General features: G+C 34.9%; 1 protein-coding gene across 7 annotated transcripts in view; it reads right to left on the bottom strand.

Annotated features, from left to right (window-relative positions):
• LOC126821131 (kelch domain-containing protein 3) overlaps positions 1–21251 on the bottom strand; it is a 39825-nt gene that overhangs the window by 7002 nt on the left and 11572 nt on the right. For 6 of the 7 annotated variants that reach the window (XM_050549465.2, XM_056101152.1, XM_050549468.2 and 3 more), the window contains exons 2-9: positions 16035–16224; positions 14613–14786; positions 9924–10039; positions 7281–7352; positions 6359–6575; positions 5638–5724; positions 3911–4019; positions 1995–2065 (exon numbers count right to left, since the gene is read on the bottom strand). In XM_050549465.2, the coding sequence (XP_050405422.1) occupies positions 1995–2065; positions 3911–4019; positions 5638–5724; positions 6359–6575; positions 7281–7352; positions 9924–10039; positions 14613–14786; positions 16035–16191 (1003 nt within the window). In that variant the 5' untranslated portion in view covers positions 16192–16224. Of the gene's footprint in view, positions 1–1994; positions 2066–3910; positions 4020–5637; positions 5725–6358; positions 6576–7280; positions 7353–9923; positions 10040–14612; positions 14787–16034; positions 16225–17874; positions 18334–21251 lie in introns of those variants that run through there. The other variant, XM_050549467.2, reaches the window with a different exon arrangement.

Raw genomic sequence — 21251 nt, 5'->3', positions numbered from 1 at the left:
TGTTGCTCAATTAGAAGGAGAGTTATTGTGTTTCAAAGTCTCAACCAATCAAATTGCTTATCACTCTGCTTACATGGAGCAGAAAATGTTCATCATCAAACTTAGTCAAGGTACTGACATAATGAAACTATACACCAGGTTTGATCACTCTTACTTAATCAGAACTAAAGTTACTGTGTCCCAAAGCATTAACCATTCAAATGGCTTATCTCTGCTTACTCTAAGCATCAACTTACTAAACACCTACACCAAGTTTGAACATTCTGGCTCAATTAGAAGGAGAGTTATTCCGTCACAAAAACTGTGACGGAAGGACGGACAGACAGACGAACCCATTTTAATAGTACCCTGCTTTCTTCGAAATGCGGGGGACAATAAATATATACCATGGGGTCTAACGAAAATTTATAATTAATTAACCCACTGTGGTGAATCGAAATCACTGAATTCTTTCTCACGAATCAAGTGAAAAGGGCGCAATGCCTATATCTCCAGTATCTGACAGTAGAACTCAATGTCTAAACTACTAGAACACCATTAAAAACAAAATCACCAAATTCTTCCACATGAATCAAGTGAAAAGACCGCAATGCCTATATCTCCAGTGTCTGACGACAGTAGAACACAATGTCTCAACTACTAGAACACCATCACCGAATTCATCTTCATAAATCAAGTGACCAAATTCTGATATGGTTAAGTACATGGATCGATTCAGCGCTCCCCACAGCGAAGCGACTATAAGATATATATTACACTGTTTTTCCCCAAATCCTGATCAGAACTATTTTCTAAGAGTAAGAAATGCGCTCAAACAATCTAGCACAAATATGAAAGAAAATGAAAATCTACACAATCTGGTTGATACAAGGCGATTATCAACTCTGACAACCAGTCTTTGTCTTACATATGATAAGGTTACATTACCTTGAAGAATGATACATGCATAGTTTTATAGTCAAAGCATGCAAGTGCACGATAGTTGAATGGCTCGCATACACCAAGCAAGTAGACAAATTGATGTGTTTGGGTGACTGGTTTGAAATTCTTTATGCACAATTCCAACACATTTATTCTTTTTCATAGCAATTTGAAAAATTGTTTTAGAATATAATTTACAGAAGAAAAAGAGTTAATATTGAGAGCTAATTAACTTGCCCATTTCATTTCCGTTCAGTGATCGTAGCGGCCAAGCTAATATTTACTGCTGATCAGTTTGCTCAGTGTGTAGGAATATGTCTTAGTGTCTTGATATTCAAGGCAAAATAGTAAATAAGCAAGATTGCTACCTTCCGTAAAGTTAAACTAAAAAGTCTGTAAATTAAAAAGTTATTGATCGAATCATCTGAAGTTTGGTGTGTGGTCATAACTTGTCACTGTGAACATCCCCACGGGAAGTACTAGATGTACAAAATAGCAGTAGCACTCCAATATTTACATTGTTTGACACGATCATGCGTTGAAAAATCAAAATAAAATAAATTGTTTCATTTTAATTTTACTGAGTGCTTGTTTATCTGAGAATAACATCAGAGAAAGATGTTAAGTTTATGGTCACATGCTAGACTTACTTGAAGCAGACAATCATCTGGCGAATGGATTTTTTCTGAATAAGTTTAGCATCCCTGTATTTACATTGTCAGTGTGATGCAAATTTATCTCCTGCATATGACTGATAAATATCTTGAAAAATTATGGGGTCTTAAACATTCATTTTTCTAGGGAAAAAATTTCAATGTTGGCATATAATTACCCTAGTCTTCCAGTAAGGAATACCCATGTATAAGAATTACTTCACCACATCGACACAAACCAATGATCTACGATTCTTAAATCAGATGATCGGTATTGTAAGCAAATCAGACGAGTCAAATAATCAATAATCAATAGTTTATTTGCAAAACTACTGCAAAATAAAACTGTTTTTTTATTAATTTTTCATTTGTTCAACTATTATTGCCGCATATTGTGATATTGTAGAAAAAAAAACTTACAAAAGTCTAGAACATATAAATCAGAATGATCAATAAGATCTATTTCATTACGGGCTGGCTGATCTTTTGGACTGAAAATAAAATGTAAATGTAAACAAATCAAGCAATCATCTCCTATTAACTCTATATCCTGATTTGAAACTTTCAGTCAGACAATTGAACTGGCTTCAAATTTTGGCATTTGATTTTGTATTTTTAAGTTGTTTTTATCAACAGATACTCTATGGAATCGGTAGAATACCATCTGCTACCTACCAGTATGTTATATCACCAAACAACAGATTTTAAAGTAGAAGTCCCAGATTTTACACAGCAGCCAGAAGTATACAAAATATATGCACTAGTGTGAATAAATAGCCAAATAGTCTGTTTGAAAGTTTCAGTACTAAGAGAGAGAGAGAGAGAGAGAGAGAGAGAGAGAGAGAGAGAGAGAGAGAGAGAGAAAAATGGGGTTTAACTCCACTCAACACAAACTAGGTCATTTCGGGACTAACACATGGTTCAATTTTATTTTAATAAATCGCTTGCGTGTAGGGGTCTTTAGCAGTGAGAGGAAACCCACAAGGTTAGACAGGCGACCCTACTGTTTCAGTACAAAATATTGAGCCATTCGTAAGTTATCATGTAACTCAATTAAGGAATTTATAGTATGACACAGGGATGATCATGATGATCACTTACACTATAAGTTAAGCAAGTATGTACACATGGGTCTCCAGGCACTTGGGAATATTTTAAGACTTGTCGTCTACCATATATGGAAATTGAAGTTTATATTTCTGTAAAATTACCACAGAGATAGTTGTAAAAGTCTCTGATGGTATTTTGCAGGATTTCTAAAAGGTATATCAGTCCGAAAATAGTTTAATTCCATTCAGTATATAAAAGAAGCCTGTGTCACCTATAATCTACGCTAACCAGCGGCTGCCAGGCAGGATACGCCCACATTTTCGAGAGATGGATAGAGAACAAGCTAAAAAGAAAGTGATTTTTCCTACAATCAAGGGCCATAATTCAGGAAATTACAATTCGATATGCGCAAATATCGAAAGGAACCGAGATCTTTGTGTTATAAACTTACATTTCAAGTTTCAAAAAAATTGGATAAAAATTGTGACCTCTATAGAGTCCACAACCTTGATATACCATATTTTTACGCTATTTGAGAACGAACGGAGGTCATTTTGTCTGTAAATTTAGGGCCGATTTTCACGATATTCGAACTCAACTGTCCTTAGGGTGTAACGGTGATATAATAATACGGTTTTTTAAATCGGATAAAAATTATGACCTCTATAGAGTCCACAAGCTAAAAACGCGATTTTTCGTACAATCTGGGGCCATAATTCAGGAAGTTACGGTCCGATATGCGTGAATATCGAAAGGAACCGAGATCTTTGGGTTATAAACTTACATTTCAAGTTTCACTAAAATTGGATAAAAATTGTGACCTCTATAGGGTCCACAAGCTAAAAACGTGATTTTTCGTACAATCAGGGGCCATAATCCATGAAGTTTCGATCCGATACATGCCAATATCTAAAGCAGCCGAGATCTTTTGGGGATAAACCTATATTTCAAGTTTCGTCAAAATCGGATAAGAATTGTGACCTGTAGAGAGTCCACAAACAATTGTGGACAGAGGGACGGACGTCCAGACGTTCAGACTAGGGCGACGGCATAATATGTCCACGTGAAAATGTGGGCGTATAAAAAATCATTTTCAGGGTCCTCTTTTTAATCCAATTGAATCCAAGCTCAAATATTATCTATCATTTATATTTTGATTTTGTTATCTTAATTTAGAGTGAATTAAGGTGTAAAAAGTGAAATATTGTCCTAAAAAAGACAATTTTTAAGTTTTTGTGTATTTGGGTGCAGATGTGGAATTAACAAGTTGTATTGTGGTTTCTTACCTGGTTCCACCAAATAGAAAGACACAGGATCCAATAACACAACAACACTGACGTCTACGTGGACATGGCTGATTACCTTTTATCTTAACTTCTCTCCATGCCATACGTACTACAAATTGTAATTCAAACGGTGTCTTTAATTAATAAGGGGATTAAACAAAGGACACATTAGAAACTTTTCCTTTAAAATAACTCTATAAATTCCACTGTTTTTCTAATATGTCAATTGTGGAAATATATACAAATAAAGTAACAAAGATATGATAAATACCCAGTCGCCTACCTGTAGTAATTTAAAGGGTGACTTACAAGTTTTCAAGGGTCAGGGGGAAAAAAGACCAGAAAGTGGATGGGCGGTTCAAATTCAACAAGTTTCGGCTATGTCAAACAAATTCTAAAATTAAAACCTTGCCATAAAACTAAAGTTCAAGTCTGACTTCCAGTTGTGTTCCTCCTCATGATTGATTATCTAGTAGGAGAAATTGTTCTGCACCTCTGTGTTTCATTAGGGTTCCTCTATAGAACAACCCAAACAATTCCGAAAAGTCTGAAAACAATTGGTTGCCATGCAAGATACGCCCACATTTTGCAAGAGATCAGCAGTGAGGCTGATATCCCCTGCTGAAATCCCGAAATAAACAGATGACACATATTAATTAATTGCACATTTATCTTTTTCAAAAGTATCAAACAATCAAACTGATTATCAACGATACACTAGTTTCATCAATCTCTATCAGATAGAATCAAAGTCAAAGAAATTGCTTAGCTCTGTTTAGCTTTAGTCTCTAGAGGGGCCATAATATAAAAAACATGTTTTTTTGTATAATCAGGGGCCATTATCCAAATAGTTACAGTCTGATATGCGTGAATATCAAAAGGAGATCTTTGGAACATAAACATGTCTTTTAAGGTGCATCAAAATTAGATAAAAATTGTGACCTCTAAGAGTGTTCACAACCTTGGTATTACATACTTTTACACTATTTGTGTACAGCGGCCAAAATTAAAAGGAACCCAGATCTTTGGGATATCAACTTATATTTCAAGTTTTGTCAAAATCGGATAAGAATTGTGATCTGTAGAGAGTCTAAATACTAATTGTGAACAGACGGACAAGGGTGAAGACAATATGCGTCCACATGAAAATGTGGGCGTATAAAAATATCAGAAAAACTCTGACCGCATTTACAAAGTGTTGATGACAGGGACAGTACTCAGAAAATTTAAAAGCAAATTTTAAAAACATTTTGAAATATACTATAACATAATTATGTTAGTTCTGAAATGACCTACTTTTCTGTTGATGGGACATTTCACTCTGTATTTAAAGGCTCAATACCACTCTTGTTGTAACTGAATAATATGTCCCAATCTTTATTCTGGTCAACAAATTGTACTATTTTAGAATATTTCAATTAATTGATGATACAAATTTCATCTTAACACACTTTATTTAAAAATTTTGAAAAATTCAACATAATAATGGTTTTAAACGTCTAACGTAAACCTTTTCAAATGAAACTTCGATTTAAAATATTTTCGAACCATCTGTACAAGTAAAATAGGATGTAATGGATAATTTACACAACAGGTAGGACACTTAAACATCTAGTACTTAGATAGAGATATTATTTATTTTCTGGAGCTTTCAAGCCAGCAAGAGTGTTATTGTCCCTTTAAACACATTTTTGAACATCTATCAATGAATAATTTAGGAAACTCACCAGGATCTAAGGCAAACACATCATTATAATGTTGATCATAGATACCATTATATCCTCCAAATATATACATTAAACCATCATAATAAACTGTAATTAAATACAAATACCATTATATACATTAAAGGAAAAGATCAACGATTTTCAACAAGGTTTCCATACATCTTAAATATATATTCATATATAATCCCCTAAGCAAAAATATTTTTGTAAGCGAGAAATTAATTTTGATTAAAACCGGAAGTGACGTAGTTGGTTCAACACACTCACTGGTCTCTATAGTAAGCATACAGATTTAGCATAAATTTATTGCTGTATTGACAAGGGGAATAATTCTGGAACAAAATGTCTTAGAACGCTGAAAGTCGATATGGATCATCCTCTAAAGGTTTGCAATCATAGTACCAAATTTCAAAATGACAGGAGTGGCAACTTTATACACCCAAACTATGTGTTGGCGTATAAAAATGCCATGTTCAGCACTAATACAATAAATACTGGCATTCGTCGATAACAATTTGAGATCAACATAGTACACAGTGTTTTCTTTATAAAACAATTCTTGATCACAGTTTGCTCAAATAATATCTTTGGCTTTTGTATGACAATAACAACAGGTAATTTGACGATCTTAAATACCTTTACTAAAATATCCCAAAACAGCCTTTTTCCAACTATTGTGATATTGAACATTAACCATATCAGAGAGCAGGCAACTACTTACATGCTGAATGACTGCGTCGTCCAGATGGTACAATACTATTTGTTATAGATAGTTCACTCCATGTACAAGTATTAGTATCCAACATATGTACTTTATTAGAGTATATCTCATGATTAGTAAATATATCTCCCCCTTCATCACTTCTACCACCAAATATATACATCTTACATCCAACATTTACTGCCGTATGAAAATCACGCCATCGTGCTGGAGTACCCTGTTAAATAAAATATCAAAAGTGTAAAAAATGTTCATCATCCACACAAGTCAAGCCATTGACATACCCGGTATACACCAAGTTCCAACATTCTACATCAATTAGAAGCAGATGTATGGTGTCCGAAATTCTTGAGAAATCAAATTGCTTACCTCTGCTTAGCCAATGCAGGAAATGCTCATTATCAAACTTAGTCAAGGTACTGATGTAATCAAACTACCATATACACCAAGCTATATCACGCCGACTCAATTAGAATCAAAGTTTTTGTGAGCATTGACAATTCTGCTTATCTCTTCAAGATATTCACCTTATAAACACCTACACCAATTTTGAACATTCTACCTCAATTAAAAAGCAGAGTAATTGTATACCAAGCAGTGTGACAGGCAAATTTACAAATCCATTTTAATAGTCCCATGTTTTCTTCGAAAGTCATGGGACAAAAAATAAAATTCTCCTTCCTTTCCTTTGACGTAGTGTCAATCAATATATGTTTGTCAAGCGAGCACAGACAATAAACACATTTTATACAATTGGCCTCAAAGGGAGACAACATTGAATAAACAAATCCTATGTATAAATCTGCATTTTTTTGTAAATAAAATTTGATACCATATTTACAAATCCATGTTTTGATTAAATAACAAAATAAAATGTAAAAGACGATAACAAGTCTAATTTTTACTTTAGTTACTAACTTACATATGTTTTGACATAGCTCCAAGTCATTGTGTTGAAATCAAGGACATACACTTCGTTAGAAAATCTGTCTATCTAAAAAGTTAAAGTAAAAAGAATTTCCATAAATTACTCATGAATCAAGAAACATTAGTCTATGTATGCTACCAATAGAATTTAAAATATTGTTATATTGTTATAAAAAAGACAACATATGTTTCCACATCACAAACTATTCTTATCACAGACGCATATAAATGAAGACAAAATTTTCAGTGATTTACTGATACGAATCTTAAGCAGGGACGAATGAACGAAAACTTGTACCGGTAAGTGTTTTGGAAGATTACTGACATAACTTGTGGTAGGCATTCATTTTCCATCATTTTTATAAATGAAAACAAATAATATTTTAGGAATATCAGTAGACATGAATTTTAATCTTGCACAGGAATTAAATTTGGAAAATAGTGAGGTGCACCTAAACTTTTGTATTCAGAACAAGACATGCTACGTAAGTTACATAACATAAAAAAATATTTGTAGTTGAAGTCTATATATGGAAGCTTATTGATTGATCGTATTCCCTGATAAATGACTTTTGGTGATTTAAATCTGGCCTCCATTAACCCCAACTAAAAATGTCTGATATGCAAATTTTCAAAAAACATCTCTGATTTGTTGTAATGAATAAGGCAGGGGATGCTTACAATTTCTAAACCAACCTATCGGGCATGGGGGAAAAATATAATTTTAAAAATACTTCATTATTTCATTTTCCTGCTGTATGTAACTTCATAAATCAATTGATAGTGGTGCCACAATAACAAATGGATTCAATTATTATTCTTAAAACTTTTGCTTTGTTCTTTCACGATAAGGTTGACACCATCTGCCGAGATTTGGATGGGTATCCAGTGTACGTTCCTCCATCTATAGATGTACACTCGTTTGCTTCATTCAGTGAAATAGACACTGAAACTGTTGAAAAGCTCATTCAAAATGCAAAACCAACTACGTGCAGTTTGGATCCGTTACCATCATGCCTGGTTAAAGAACATCGCGATATATTCGCACCAGTAATCCGTGATATTATCAATACCTCCCTCTCGTTGGGTGTGTTTCATTCAGACTGGAAAAGAGCTATCATAAAACCACTTCTAAAGAAGACAAATTTAGACCACATCAAAAAGAACTACCGTCCAGTTAGCAACCTTTCCTTTTTGTCCAAATTAGTCGAAAAGGCTTCTCTAATCAGCTTTACTAAGCACATGGACAGCCATCGTCTCCTACCATCATACCAGAGCGCATATCGTAAAAACTATAGTACAGAAACATTAATCCTTAAAATATACAACGACATCTTACACAATATGGAACATCAATTATTATCCCCTTTTGTTGCCATAGATCTTAGCGCCGCGTTTGATACCGTGAACCATGAACTGCGGCTTGAAATCCTCTCAAAGTGCTTTGGTGTTTGTGAAACCGCACACAAATGGGTAGCTTCCTATCTCTCTGGTAGAAGCTTTAATGTTAACATCAACCAAACTAACTCGACACCAGTCGATATAAATTTTTCTGTTCCTCAAGGTAGTATAAACGGTCCAGTTTTCTTCACATGTTATTCTAGCACATTGCAGTACAGTGTCAAGGATGACCTTAATCTCGTTGGGTATGCCGATGATCATAACATCTACGGTAGTTTTAAAGCTGGCGATAATACATCGGAATTGGAAACGATCTCGCGTTTATCTTCCACGATGGATGACATTAAACATTGGATGCTTAGCAACCGGCTTAAAATGAATGATGATAAATCAGAATTTATAGTTTTTGGTAGTAACAGAACTCTACAAAAATGTACAACAACAGAGATTAAAGTTGGAGATGTTTCTGTCACACGATCAAACCGTGTTAAGATTCTCGGTGTCTCAATGGATGAAAACCTCAGTCTCAAAAAACATATCGCAATAAAATCTCGTACCGCTGCAATATCACTATTCAATATCAAGAAAATAAACCGCTACCTTGATAGAAATTCTCGTTTAAAACTTGCTAATGCTCTGGTCTTTTCGCATCTGGATTACTGCAATAGCCTTTATGACAATTTGCCAAAAAATACCTTGTTACCGCTTCAAAGAATACAAAACCTCACAGCAAAAATGATCCTCAGACAGTCTAAATATTCAAGTTCAACAGATGCTCTGAAAGAACTTCATTTTTTGCCTATACATGCTCGTGCAGAATATAAACTATTGCTTCTAGTATATAACCCAGTACTTGATAGATTTACTTAAACCCAATCCCAACCGATATTCGACACGATTTTCCAACAGTCAGTCACTATACGTTCCACCCACAAAAAGAAAAACATTTGCGGACAGGTCATTCAGTGTTGCCGGACCTCGGCTATGGAATGAACTTCCCGACAGCTTAAAAAACTCTAACTCTCAGGATAGTTTTAAGAAATCACTTAAAACGTATCTTTTCCAAAGGACCTTCAAGAATTAATTAATTATTAATATACTATATTTTATATTCTTGTACTGTACAAGTTGTACATACTAAATTATTTATTTTAATTGTACAGTGCCATTGAATGCATGTATTGCAGTAATGAGCGCTATATTAAATGTAATAAACTTAAACTTATTATAATTTTACCTCTTCTTCAAAACCTCCAAATATAAACATTTTGTTTTCATTAAGACAGGCAGAATGTCCATCTCTTGCACCAGGCAAACATCCATGAACTTCTGGTTTAGACCATTCTAACGTAACTGTAATAATATAGGAAAAATCCTGAATGTTAATTGCAATCTTTCAAGATCAGATTATGGGGGTTGTGGTAGTCCAGTCAACGGGTGTTTATCATATAAACAACACTTCCCATTCACTACTTTCCAGCCATTCAAGAGGCGATGGTGGATTCTGGGGTCTGTAATGCAGCATAATGTAGGGTTTATAGTTAGCTCTTTTGACCTTTTGCATAAAACGATCAATATCAATATCCACGTGTGGTAAGTCGTTTCAAGGGTTGTGGGGGACGGGAAACACGAATATGCCATTTCCAAGCTTCCAGAACTAATTTGAAAGAGTTTGCATACAAAAATTAAGCATTGTCACGACTACAGACCTACATACAGCCATAATCTTTTCCAAATACCCATGAATCTTATCCGCCATATATTACAGCTATCATAATACATTATAATGCACTATATAATGCTGTATTCCGCAGTATGATAGTCTTGAGTATTTTGAGTCATCTATCGGACTTGCGCACTCAGTTTGAGAAGTAATGTTATTTTGGGAGTTATCAACTCAGAAGTTATTTAAACCCTTAGACATAGGGAATTGGGTGTGTAACATATACTTTCCAGTCATGCCCAAGAGGCAAATGGGGATTCTGGAGTCTGTAATTTAGCATAATGTCACCATCTTGTGGTAAATTCGTGGTACACAATAGAAATCATATGCTTCCAAGCTACTGAATAGTTTTTGTTCAAATATTAGAGACCGTTTCCGAATTGGGGCACTTTAGTCTTTTCAAAGGGTATGCATGTAGACACTCAAGTCCCATCACATTTAAGGGTCAAATAGAAGCTATATTACCAAATCTGCGTCTTTTTCATAATGGCTGAATAGATATCTCTAAAAACGCGGTAGTAATCACCCTGATAAAGTTAAGAGTTAGTGTGGAAGTAGTTGAAGAATTTTGATGAATAGTGGCATGAATGTTACTTAGCTTTCGGTTGTTGAGATTTAGTCTAATGAAATTGCTCGATCACATGGTTTTTGGCACAAAAGCACCTTGATTGAGCAACTTGTGGACCCCTCGTGGACCCCTCGTGAACCCTTTAATGGGTTTCAACAAAGTTTGGTAGGTCATGATTGAGTAGTGCTTGGCCAGATACGTCCAAGCGCCAGGCATCCATTTCATGGGGAATCCAATCAAAGAGTAAGATCAAAACTAAGTTTGTTGAAATTTGAAATTATCGCTGTTACCTTTGTTGTAAAAGGTTATTTCATCTGATTTTACAATTTTTGAAATGTTTCCTTTCTCAAATTTCTCTGTAGTAGACCTTATAATTGAGTACTGGATTGGCAGTCGGGACAAATGATGACCCCGATATCATTAAACCCTTCAAGCGGCAGACATTGGTACCGTGAAGGAACATATTTAGACATTGTCGCTTTCTTGATTCTCCTAAAACTCACGGTGAACTCTAGCTAAATTCAGAAACTATTGCCTGGATTATGAGGGAGCAGTTTTTAATGGAACTTTTCAATATAAATTTCTCTTTAAAGCTACTTCTGCATAATCCTGGCTTTATGTTATGAATTTATCTGCAATCCATCATAACTTTCAGAAGAGTCACAAGTAGTGTATAGGAAGTGTTTGTCTATATCATACACACCCGATGCTTTATGTCTAAGTGTTTAAAACTACTTTTCTCAGTCATTTTCTCCCAAAATAACAACACTTCTCAATTTGAGTGCGCAAGTCCGATAGATGACTCAAAATACCTAGACTCACTGCACATATTTTCTAAGATTTGAGAGTCATACTGCGGAATACATTATTATATATTGCATTATAATGTATTATGATAGCTAAAATATATGCAGGATAATATTCATGGATGTCTGGAACAATTTATGGTTGTTATTATTACATGTGTTGGTCTGTAGTCACGAAAATGCTTAATTTTTGTATGCTATCGCCTTTCAAATTAGTTCTATCAGCTTGGAAATGACATATTCGTGTTTCTCGTCCCCCATAATGACCATAACCCCTGAAACGACATATCACACGTGTATGTTGCTATTGGTATTGACAGAATACTTTCCGAGCCCATTTCTGTCGCCATTTTGGATTTTGGTGGCCATATTGGATCAACCAGTTGTGAAATGAATAGTAAACTGTCCAAAATGAGTCAGGTGACCAACAAAATCTATAAAATGAAATATTACACGGGTCATTTCTCCAATAATGTTTGTCATGGTCAATTTCAGACCATTTATGGCCACCATCTTGGATATTCGGCTCTCCTGAAGTTAGCCCGTAGATTTCAGAGGTAGCTAACTACATATATCTTCACTAGCGTCCCTTCTATCAGAAACCATCGTCAAACCTTGTTCCCCGAGAAATGGTCACGGATCTGGGGGTTGTGACCCGACTACAAGACACAATACGCAGAAATAACAAACATGCGTACATATCAAATTAAGTGAATGGATCCGGGGGCTAGCCATAAGCGTCCACTGCGCCGTACAGTCCTGGGCCTGTAGTGATACAGACTTCACTCAAAATTGAAAGACAAACAATCAGGAACATAACCCAGAGAAAAACATTGTGTAATACTAGTACGAGTCATGATCTGCTATATGCCACATGAAATATGAATGCAAGCATATTGAAGTAAAAAATATACAAGTAACCATATCGGTGAAATGTATAAAAAAAACAGGCAGTCTAAAACAAAATCAACAATGTCAAGTGAGAAACATTTTAAGTATTCAACAGAATTGAGGTATATTGACTATAAAGTTGGGGCATATTTCCATTTACCACAAAAAAAAGAGGTACCAGCAGTTGCCATGCAAGATCCGCCCACATTTTGCAAGAGATGGATAGAGAACAAGCTAAAAAAAAGTGATTTTTCGTAAAAAAAAAACCATGGGCCATAATCCAGTAAGTTATGGTCTGAAATGTGCGAATATCGAAATAGACTGAGATATTTGGGATATAAAGATATATTTTAAATTCTAACTCAACCGTCATTATGGTGTAACGGTGATACATTTAAATGCTTTTTAAAATTGGATAAAAATTGTGACCTCCAGAGGATCCACAAGCTAAAATTGTGATTTTTCCTACTATTAGGGGACATAATCCAGGAAGTTAGGGTCCGATATGTGCAAATATCGAAAGAAACCAAGATCTTTGGATTATAATCATACATTTCAAGTTCAATCAAAATCAGATAAAAATTGTAACTTCTATAGTGTCCACAACCTAGGTATTATATAGAACTTTTACACTATTTGCGTACAAGGAGCGGTCATTTTGTCCGGCAGTTTGGGTCAGATTTTTACGAAATTTGAATTCAACCTTCATTTATGTGCAACAATGATATCTAAACGTTTTTTTTAAAATTGAATACAAATTGTGACTTCTAGTGGGTCCACTAGCTAGAAATGCGATTTTTCAAACAATCGGGGGCCATAATCCAGAAAGTTACGTTTGGATATGCATTATTATTGAAATGAACCAAGATCATTGTGATATAAACACAAATTTAAAGTTTCATCAAAATCTAATCAAAATTGTGTGCTCTAGGCGGTCCACAGCCATAATATACCATATAATATTTACACTACAGTGTATTTGCATACGAGGGGTCTGATGTAACAATATATTCAAAGGTTTTTTTTAATTGCGTAAAAATTGTGACCTCTAGAGGGACGACAAGATAAAAACGTGATTTTTCTCCCCATCAAGAGCCATAATTTAGGAAGTTACGATCTGATATGCGTGAATGTCGAAAGGAACCAAGATCTTAGGGTTATAAACATGCACTTCAAGTTTCATCAAAATCAGATGAAAATTGTGACCTCTCTAGAGGGGGTTCACAACCTTGTTTTACCATATTTTTAAAGTAATTTATGTACAAGGGTCAGTCATTTTGTCCAGCAGTTTTGGTCTGATTTTCACGACATTTGAACTCAACCTACATTATGGTGTAACGGTGATATATTTAAACGTTTTTTAAAATCAGATAAAAATTATGACCTCTAGAGGAACCACAAGCTAAAAACGTGATTTTTCGTCCAATCAAAGGCCATAATCCAGGAAGTTACGATCCGATATGCACGAATATCAAAAGGAACCCAGATCATGTATATTAAGTTTCATCAAAATCAGATGAAAATTGTGACCTATAGAGTGTTCACAAGCTAAAAAACGTAATTTTGTGTACAATCGGGGGCCATAATCCATGAAGTTATGGTCCAATACATGCCAATATCGAAAGGAACTAAGATCTTTTGGAAATAGTCCTATATGGATAAAAATTGTGACGTAGAGTATCCACAAACAAATTGTGGCTGGCGGACATCGGCGATGGCATGATACGTCCAAATGAAAATGTGGGCATATTATGTCAAATAGGAAGTGAACAAACGATGGAAAGTCGTCTGTTTTTAAGAAGTAAATCATATTACGATATTAACGCTGTATTCAACTTACGACAATGTCGACTTTTGTCGACATGGCCCCTTAATGGTAACGTTTTAAGCATTGACAAAAGTCGACTGGAGTCATTTATGAGTTAAAGAAAAACATACCTCCATTAAAACAATACAGAATATTGCATGCTCCATCTTTGTCATTTCTTCCTCCCCATATATAAGCACAATCATCTACCGAGACAGCTGTATGTCCATACCGTTGATACGGTATGTCACCATTTTTATTATCATAGCTATCTGGAGCAGGCAGTAAACGCCAGCGTAATGATACTGAAGACATATTAAAATAAGTGTGCAAATGTAAATTAGCAAGTTGAAATTCAAAATAATTGCTCACTTTATTAATGAAATTCACTATTCACTTATTAATTTGTTACTCACTATTCACTTATGAATAAGTTCCTCACTATTCACTTAAACATGCATTATGCAAGAGCAAAATCTGCTTATTACAAGTCTTTCTTTAGGCCTGAAATGTTATCTAAATTATCAATTAGACATTAATTAACTTATCCAGACCATAATAAACTCTCGATGTCAAGGCTAGCCATCGATGTTGGCTTAATTAGATTCCTATATGCCGCTAACGGCCGTTGATAATTAAATCAATAAAAGTGGATAATCGAGACTAAGCTGTTTATAATAATGATTTTAGTAATGATGACCGAGACTATGCCAAAATTTCACCCGCTTCTTTCTCGGCTCATAGTGGATCAATTTGACTGAAATTTTCAGCAAATTACCTTTACACTATCTAGTTTTTAACTATTATAGCGAGAACTGCCATCTCGTTATCTTATCTCCCATAATGTATCTTTAATAATATATTAATATTAATGTCCTACATTTTTGCACTGACTGGGCAAATGAAGACGGGCATATACCATACAGTGTGCTACGGGGGAACCGGCACTATGTCCTACTCTCATTTCAAATTCCAACTGGTAAGGGTTCTAAAATGTTCACCTCAGCTTTTTGCCTCATTCAAACGACTAGATACTGTTTCTTGTCAGGCCTACGCACTGAGTCTACCTGGCTCTCATCCTAAGTGTTAAGGAGAAACGCCCATTATATGAAGTACCATTCGTTAATTATTGCTACGCTATATGTTTTTCAATTAGTCATCTCTCCCTGTCTGGTTCAAACATCAGCTTACATGTAGGCTAAATTTGGAAACAAATTACTGGTATATATGTGCAATAGAGAGAGAGAGAGAGAGAGAAATGGAGTTTAAAGTCCACTCGACACAAACTGGGTCATTTCGGGACTAACATATGGTTTAATTTTATTTCAATAATTTGCTTGTGCATAAGGGCCTTTAGCAGTGGGAGGAAACCGGAGGACCCAGAGAAAACCCACGAGGTTGGACAGGCAATCTTACTCCTTGTCACGTACAATCGGGGATTCAAAACCATGCCCGTTGACTCAGTGACAGGCTTTATGATACAGCACGCACGTGCTAACCATTCGGCCATCCATCCCCCCTAATTTTTTCATCCAAGATACTGATTAGCTTACAGGTATCCAAAATGTGTACATCCATCGGTCGTGTGGTCTCTTCATAATCTTCTCCAGTACAATATCCACCAAATGAAAAGATGTAATCACGGATAGCAACAGCTGCATGATTAACACGCCTGGGACCACCCTCTAAATGAATTGTCCACATAGGCATGTCAAAATTCTATGATCTTCAACACATGAATATCTGAAATAATAGCAAAACATCTTAAATATAATAATATTCCATCTCACATTTATCAGCTTAGACAATTTGGTTTGGGCAGAGATTCTTGAAGATCCCAAACCCATAATACTTTCAATATGTCAATATTTAAAGTTATTTCATCCATAATTTACTATCCTAATCCTAAATAAATAACAACTTTGGATTCGAAAGGATATTCACATACAACTTTTCACAGAGAGAGAAAAATTTAGTTTAACATCAACTCAACACAAATTAGGTCTTTTTGGGACGAACATATTGATTAATTCTATTTCAATAATTAGCAAGAGAAAACCCACGCAGTTGGGCAGGCCACTTGACTCAATGATAGACCTTAAGATCTAACTGGCATGTGTTAAATGATTCGGCCACCCAACCCCCTTACAACTTTTCAGTTTAAGATCAAACTGATCAAACATAGCTTGATTACTATTACTTATTTAAACGCATACTGACTTTACAAAAACAAAAAATATTATGTTTCCAAATTAAAGTCGCTGATTGTCATTTATTTTCTTCAGTATTACTTAATTCTTCATGGCTTAAAGATCACAGGAAAAGCTTCATAATTCTTTAAATGCAAATAATTATGTCAACATATCCATTCCATAAGTACAATACGATCCCGAATGTCAATGTTCCCTACCACAGGTAAATTTCAACATTGGCGATTTCTGACGATTTCTGTGAGTAGTCGTAACTTTCCGCCAATAAACAAGCCGTGACGTAACTTTAGTCCTTCTGCTCAAAGAAATGGCACAAAATGGGGTTTAATGTTCTACTTTTGTGCTACGGCTGCGCTAATGAAGATGGGCATAAGCCATACAGTGTGCTGTGGGAAATTTTGCCCGGGCAGCGGCACTATGGCCTACTCTTATATCAAATTCCAAATGCCAAGGGATGTTTTACATGCACGCCAATGTATACACGGGACCTTGGTTTTCTGTACCATATGAACGACTAGTTGACAGCTGTCCTTGTCAGGCCCTCTGTCCTGCACCACTGACAAGAGGAAACGTCAGAAAACTTCTGCTCATAGAAATATAGACCAGAAAATTAGCAGAAAGACTAAAATTACGTCATGACTTGTTGACTGGCCGAAAGTTACGACTACTCACGGAGAATGTCTGAAATCTACCGTCTGAAATTTACCTGTGGCATGTTCCGGTAACATTGACATTCGGGATAGTGTTATACTTATGGAATGGATACGTTAACATAATTATTTGCATTATTCAAAATAATTATGAAGCTTTTCCGGTGATCTTTAAGCCATAAAAAATTAGATGTCCAAAGAAGGGTTGTAGCTGAGATAAAACTTTCTAATTAATCAATTCAATTCTCAAGAATTTTGTATTGCATATAACATTGTATCAAGCATGTAATAACAGTCCATCTTGTCAAATATCATATTCTAATTCAGGGGTGGCCAATCTTTTACATACCATGCATCAATTTTTTCATACACGAATTCAGGGGCAAATAATTGCATAACAAAAGTCCTATTTTGATTTATATAAAGCATATCAATAATTGAGAACAGATTATTGTGAAAGAAGATAACATTCACTAATATTTATTATTATCAGAGGGATGCAATGCACAACTTCAAATCATCCAATGCCTCACATTTGGTGCATGTGCCGAATGTTGGTCATCCCATTCTTATACAGTCAAATGTATGATTTCTCAAGTTCTAGTTTCCTGCATACATAATAGTAAAGTTAAACTTTTACAATAGCATTAAAATTAATCCACACTAAATAGAGCTATCTTTCAAAATTTTATCATTCACAAATGAAAATGTAGTTTAATATCCTAATCCCACTTTACTGCCTTTAAAAAAAAATAAAAGGTAAATTTTATGTCCAATATGTAGGCCATTGAAAAAACTGACTTGTTCAAATATAACAAGTGTGACTTTGCTTGAGACTTTTCAAGCCACTTTTTGTATAATAAGGTACATAAGCATTCTTTGAAATATATTGGTGTGGGTGTGTGTGTGTGTGTGTATGTGTGGTCAAATGGCTAAGTTGTTATCTGTAATGACACTATTTTAAGTATTTACTTAGCCAGAATGATCGTATCAAATGCAGAATGCCATGCAATTCAAATGATCAATTTTTGGACCATCTTGATTCAATTGCAATTTCACAATTCTAAAAAATGTAAATCTTTCAAATCAATATATTTTTGAATATTAATTGATTCCAATGAATGAATACGATCATAAAAATAGTTCTAACATGATGAGACAGAAAACTGATTACTTTTAATTGATATTTTTCTAAATATGGAAGTACATGATAACATGCATTGTCTGTAGACCCCAAACCTATCCAACATTTGGTGTGTGTATTTGCGCGGATAGGATCTGGTCATAAAACTAATGTAAATTTGTCTTTACATCCGAAAACACATATATTCAAATCAAAGTATTGTTTTTATTAAAGGGGCATTATAGGAGATTAGATAAAGAGTTGACAGTCCTGGATAATGCCCCCTGATTATACGAAAAATCACGTTTTTAGCTATAATAGTTTAAAGATAGGTTGCCTGGCAACAAAACATACGCCCACTACAGCTGAATCGTCAGTGCGGTTGACAAGGGTTGTCGCATATTTATTCTGTGGTAGGTAATATGAGGCATTTACATGACAGTTTCATGCAGATCAGATGATAATTTCTGTCGTTTGAGGGTTTCACAAGGTTCTACAAACTGAAACAAGGGCCTTAACTCTGGAAGTAATTTACAATTTTGAAATTTGACAGGCTTTTTCGTTTTACTAATTTAAATAATGCATATAAATTTCATACAGATCGGACGTCGACGATAATTTTTGTCATTTGAACATTCACATGGTTCACAAAGTAAAACAATGTCCATAACTCTAGAAATTGCTGAAATTCAACAGACCTCCATTTCACAAATTTAAATGATGTATATAAATTTCATGCTTATTGGATGATAACTTTCATTAATCGAGCATTAATAAGTTAAACAAAGTCAAACAAGGGCCATAACTCTAGAAGTAATTAATGTAAATTGCTGAAATTCAATAGACTTCATGGTTTCACTAATCTAAATGATGCATATAAATTTCATACAGATCGGATGGTAACTTTTGGCGTTAAAGCTTTCATAAGGTTCAACAAAGTGAAACAAGGGTCATAACTCCAGAAGTAATAAACAGAAATTGTTGAAATTCAACAGGATTCTCTGTTTCACTAATTTAAATAATGCATATAAATTTCACAAAGATCGGATGATAACTTTTGGCGTTAGAGCGTTCACAAGGTTCAACAAAGTGAAACAAGGGCCATAACTCCTGGCATAATAAACATAAATTATTGAAATTAAATAGGCTTCTTCATCTCACTAATGTAAACAGCATATATCAATTCTAAAACAATTGGATGATAACAAATTGTGGATGATGGACGGATGGGTGCGACGACAATATACGTCCACATTTTCATGTGGGCGTATAAAAACACTGACTTCCTTACACAAACAATAAAGAGAACATAGCTAATCATACTACATTTATGTCCTCAGACATAAAACGAAAATTTCCTTGTATTACTCTTCTCATTCTATTGAACTGCCAAGTTATTTTGGTTAAAGTAAATCACTGCACATTTTGGGAACACTGTAGTATTATACACTACTTACACTACAGTACAGTGGTAAAATAAAAAATGTAAACATACGGTGCCTAATGCAGGACTCCGGTCATAAAATGTAGAAATATATGTAATATACTCTTCAAAAAAAGTTGGGGACTGGGACATTCAGAAACAATACAAAACTGTGGAAATGCACTGCTGTTTTTATTAGAGGTAACCAGTGTATGTTAATAACAGGCCAATTGCCTACACATGTACATAAACAGTTCATATGGGCGGCTTATCTGACGGTCCATTTCACTCGCAAAGAGATACAGCGTCAAAAGTGAAAATGGACGTTTTTGATTTTTGTCTTAATAATGAGTAATTGCTCTACCAATCCTCAGACATTCAGCAATTCGTCGTGACATGCTCCTAATCAACCATCCAATCACGATTTGGGGCAATCTGACCCACTCCTTTTGAAGTGCCACGGCCAATTCTTGCAGTGTTGTCGGTTGACATTGACGAACACGTCTCCCGATCAAATCAAACATAATACACTAAAGTAAAGATACCCTAAACAGTAAATCTTAAGCAAGAACCAATAGGAAAGCAAACATGGATAGATAAACCAGCACGTGGCAGTTTTCATCAACCCTTCCATGAAGTGTCAAATTTGACAACGAACCCCTCCCACGTGTATGGCGCTATTGCGTGTCGCATGTGCAGCTCAGTTGTTCTGTTTGGGCGATAAGTTCTTCATCTGTGAACATACTCTCAAAGCATGTCAAGTGTCCATGCATAGGTATTTGCATTTCAATATCCCCTCCTTTTTTTGAAGAGTATATATGTGTGGCCGAAACTGAAAAGAGTTATAGCATGCAGCAAAAACAATAACCAGCAGCTGCCAGGCAAGAGACGTCCACATTTTCAAACAGATGGATAGAGAACAAGCTAAAAACAAAAGCAATTTTTTGTACAATCAGGGGCCATAATTCAGAAAGTTATAGTCTGAAATGTGCAAATATCAAAAGGGACTGAGATCTTTGGGATATAAAGATATGTTTTAAGCTTCAGCAAAATGGATAAAAATTGTGACCTCTAGAGGGTCCACAAACTTCGTATTACATACTTTTACACAATTTGCCATTTTGTTGGGCAGTTTCTATTCGATTTACCCGAAATTTGAATTCAACCTTCATTCAACAATCAGGGGCCATAATCTAGTAAGTTACGCTCAGATATGCATGATTATCAAAAGGAACCAAGATCCTAGTGTGTAACGGTGATATATTCGAAGCTAAAAATGTGATTTTCGTACAATCAGGAGGTTGCAATCCAATATGCGTGAATATCGAAAGGAACCGAGACCTTTGGGATATAAACATGCATTT

Source organism: Patella vulgata, chromosome 5 (genome assembly GCF_932274485.2).
Source record: "Patella vulgata chromosome 5, xgPatVulg1.2, whole genome shotgun sequence".
Taxonomy (NCBI): Eukaryota; Metazoa; Mollusca; class Gastropoda; family Patellidae; genus Patella; species Patella vulgata.
Note: the sequence above shows the minus strand (reverse complement) of the source record. Positions and strands in the feature narration are given on the sequence as shown.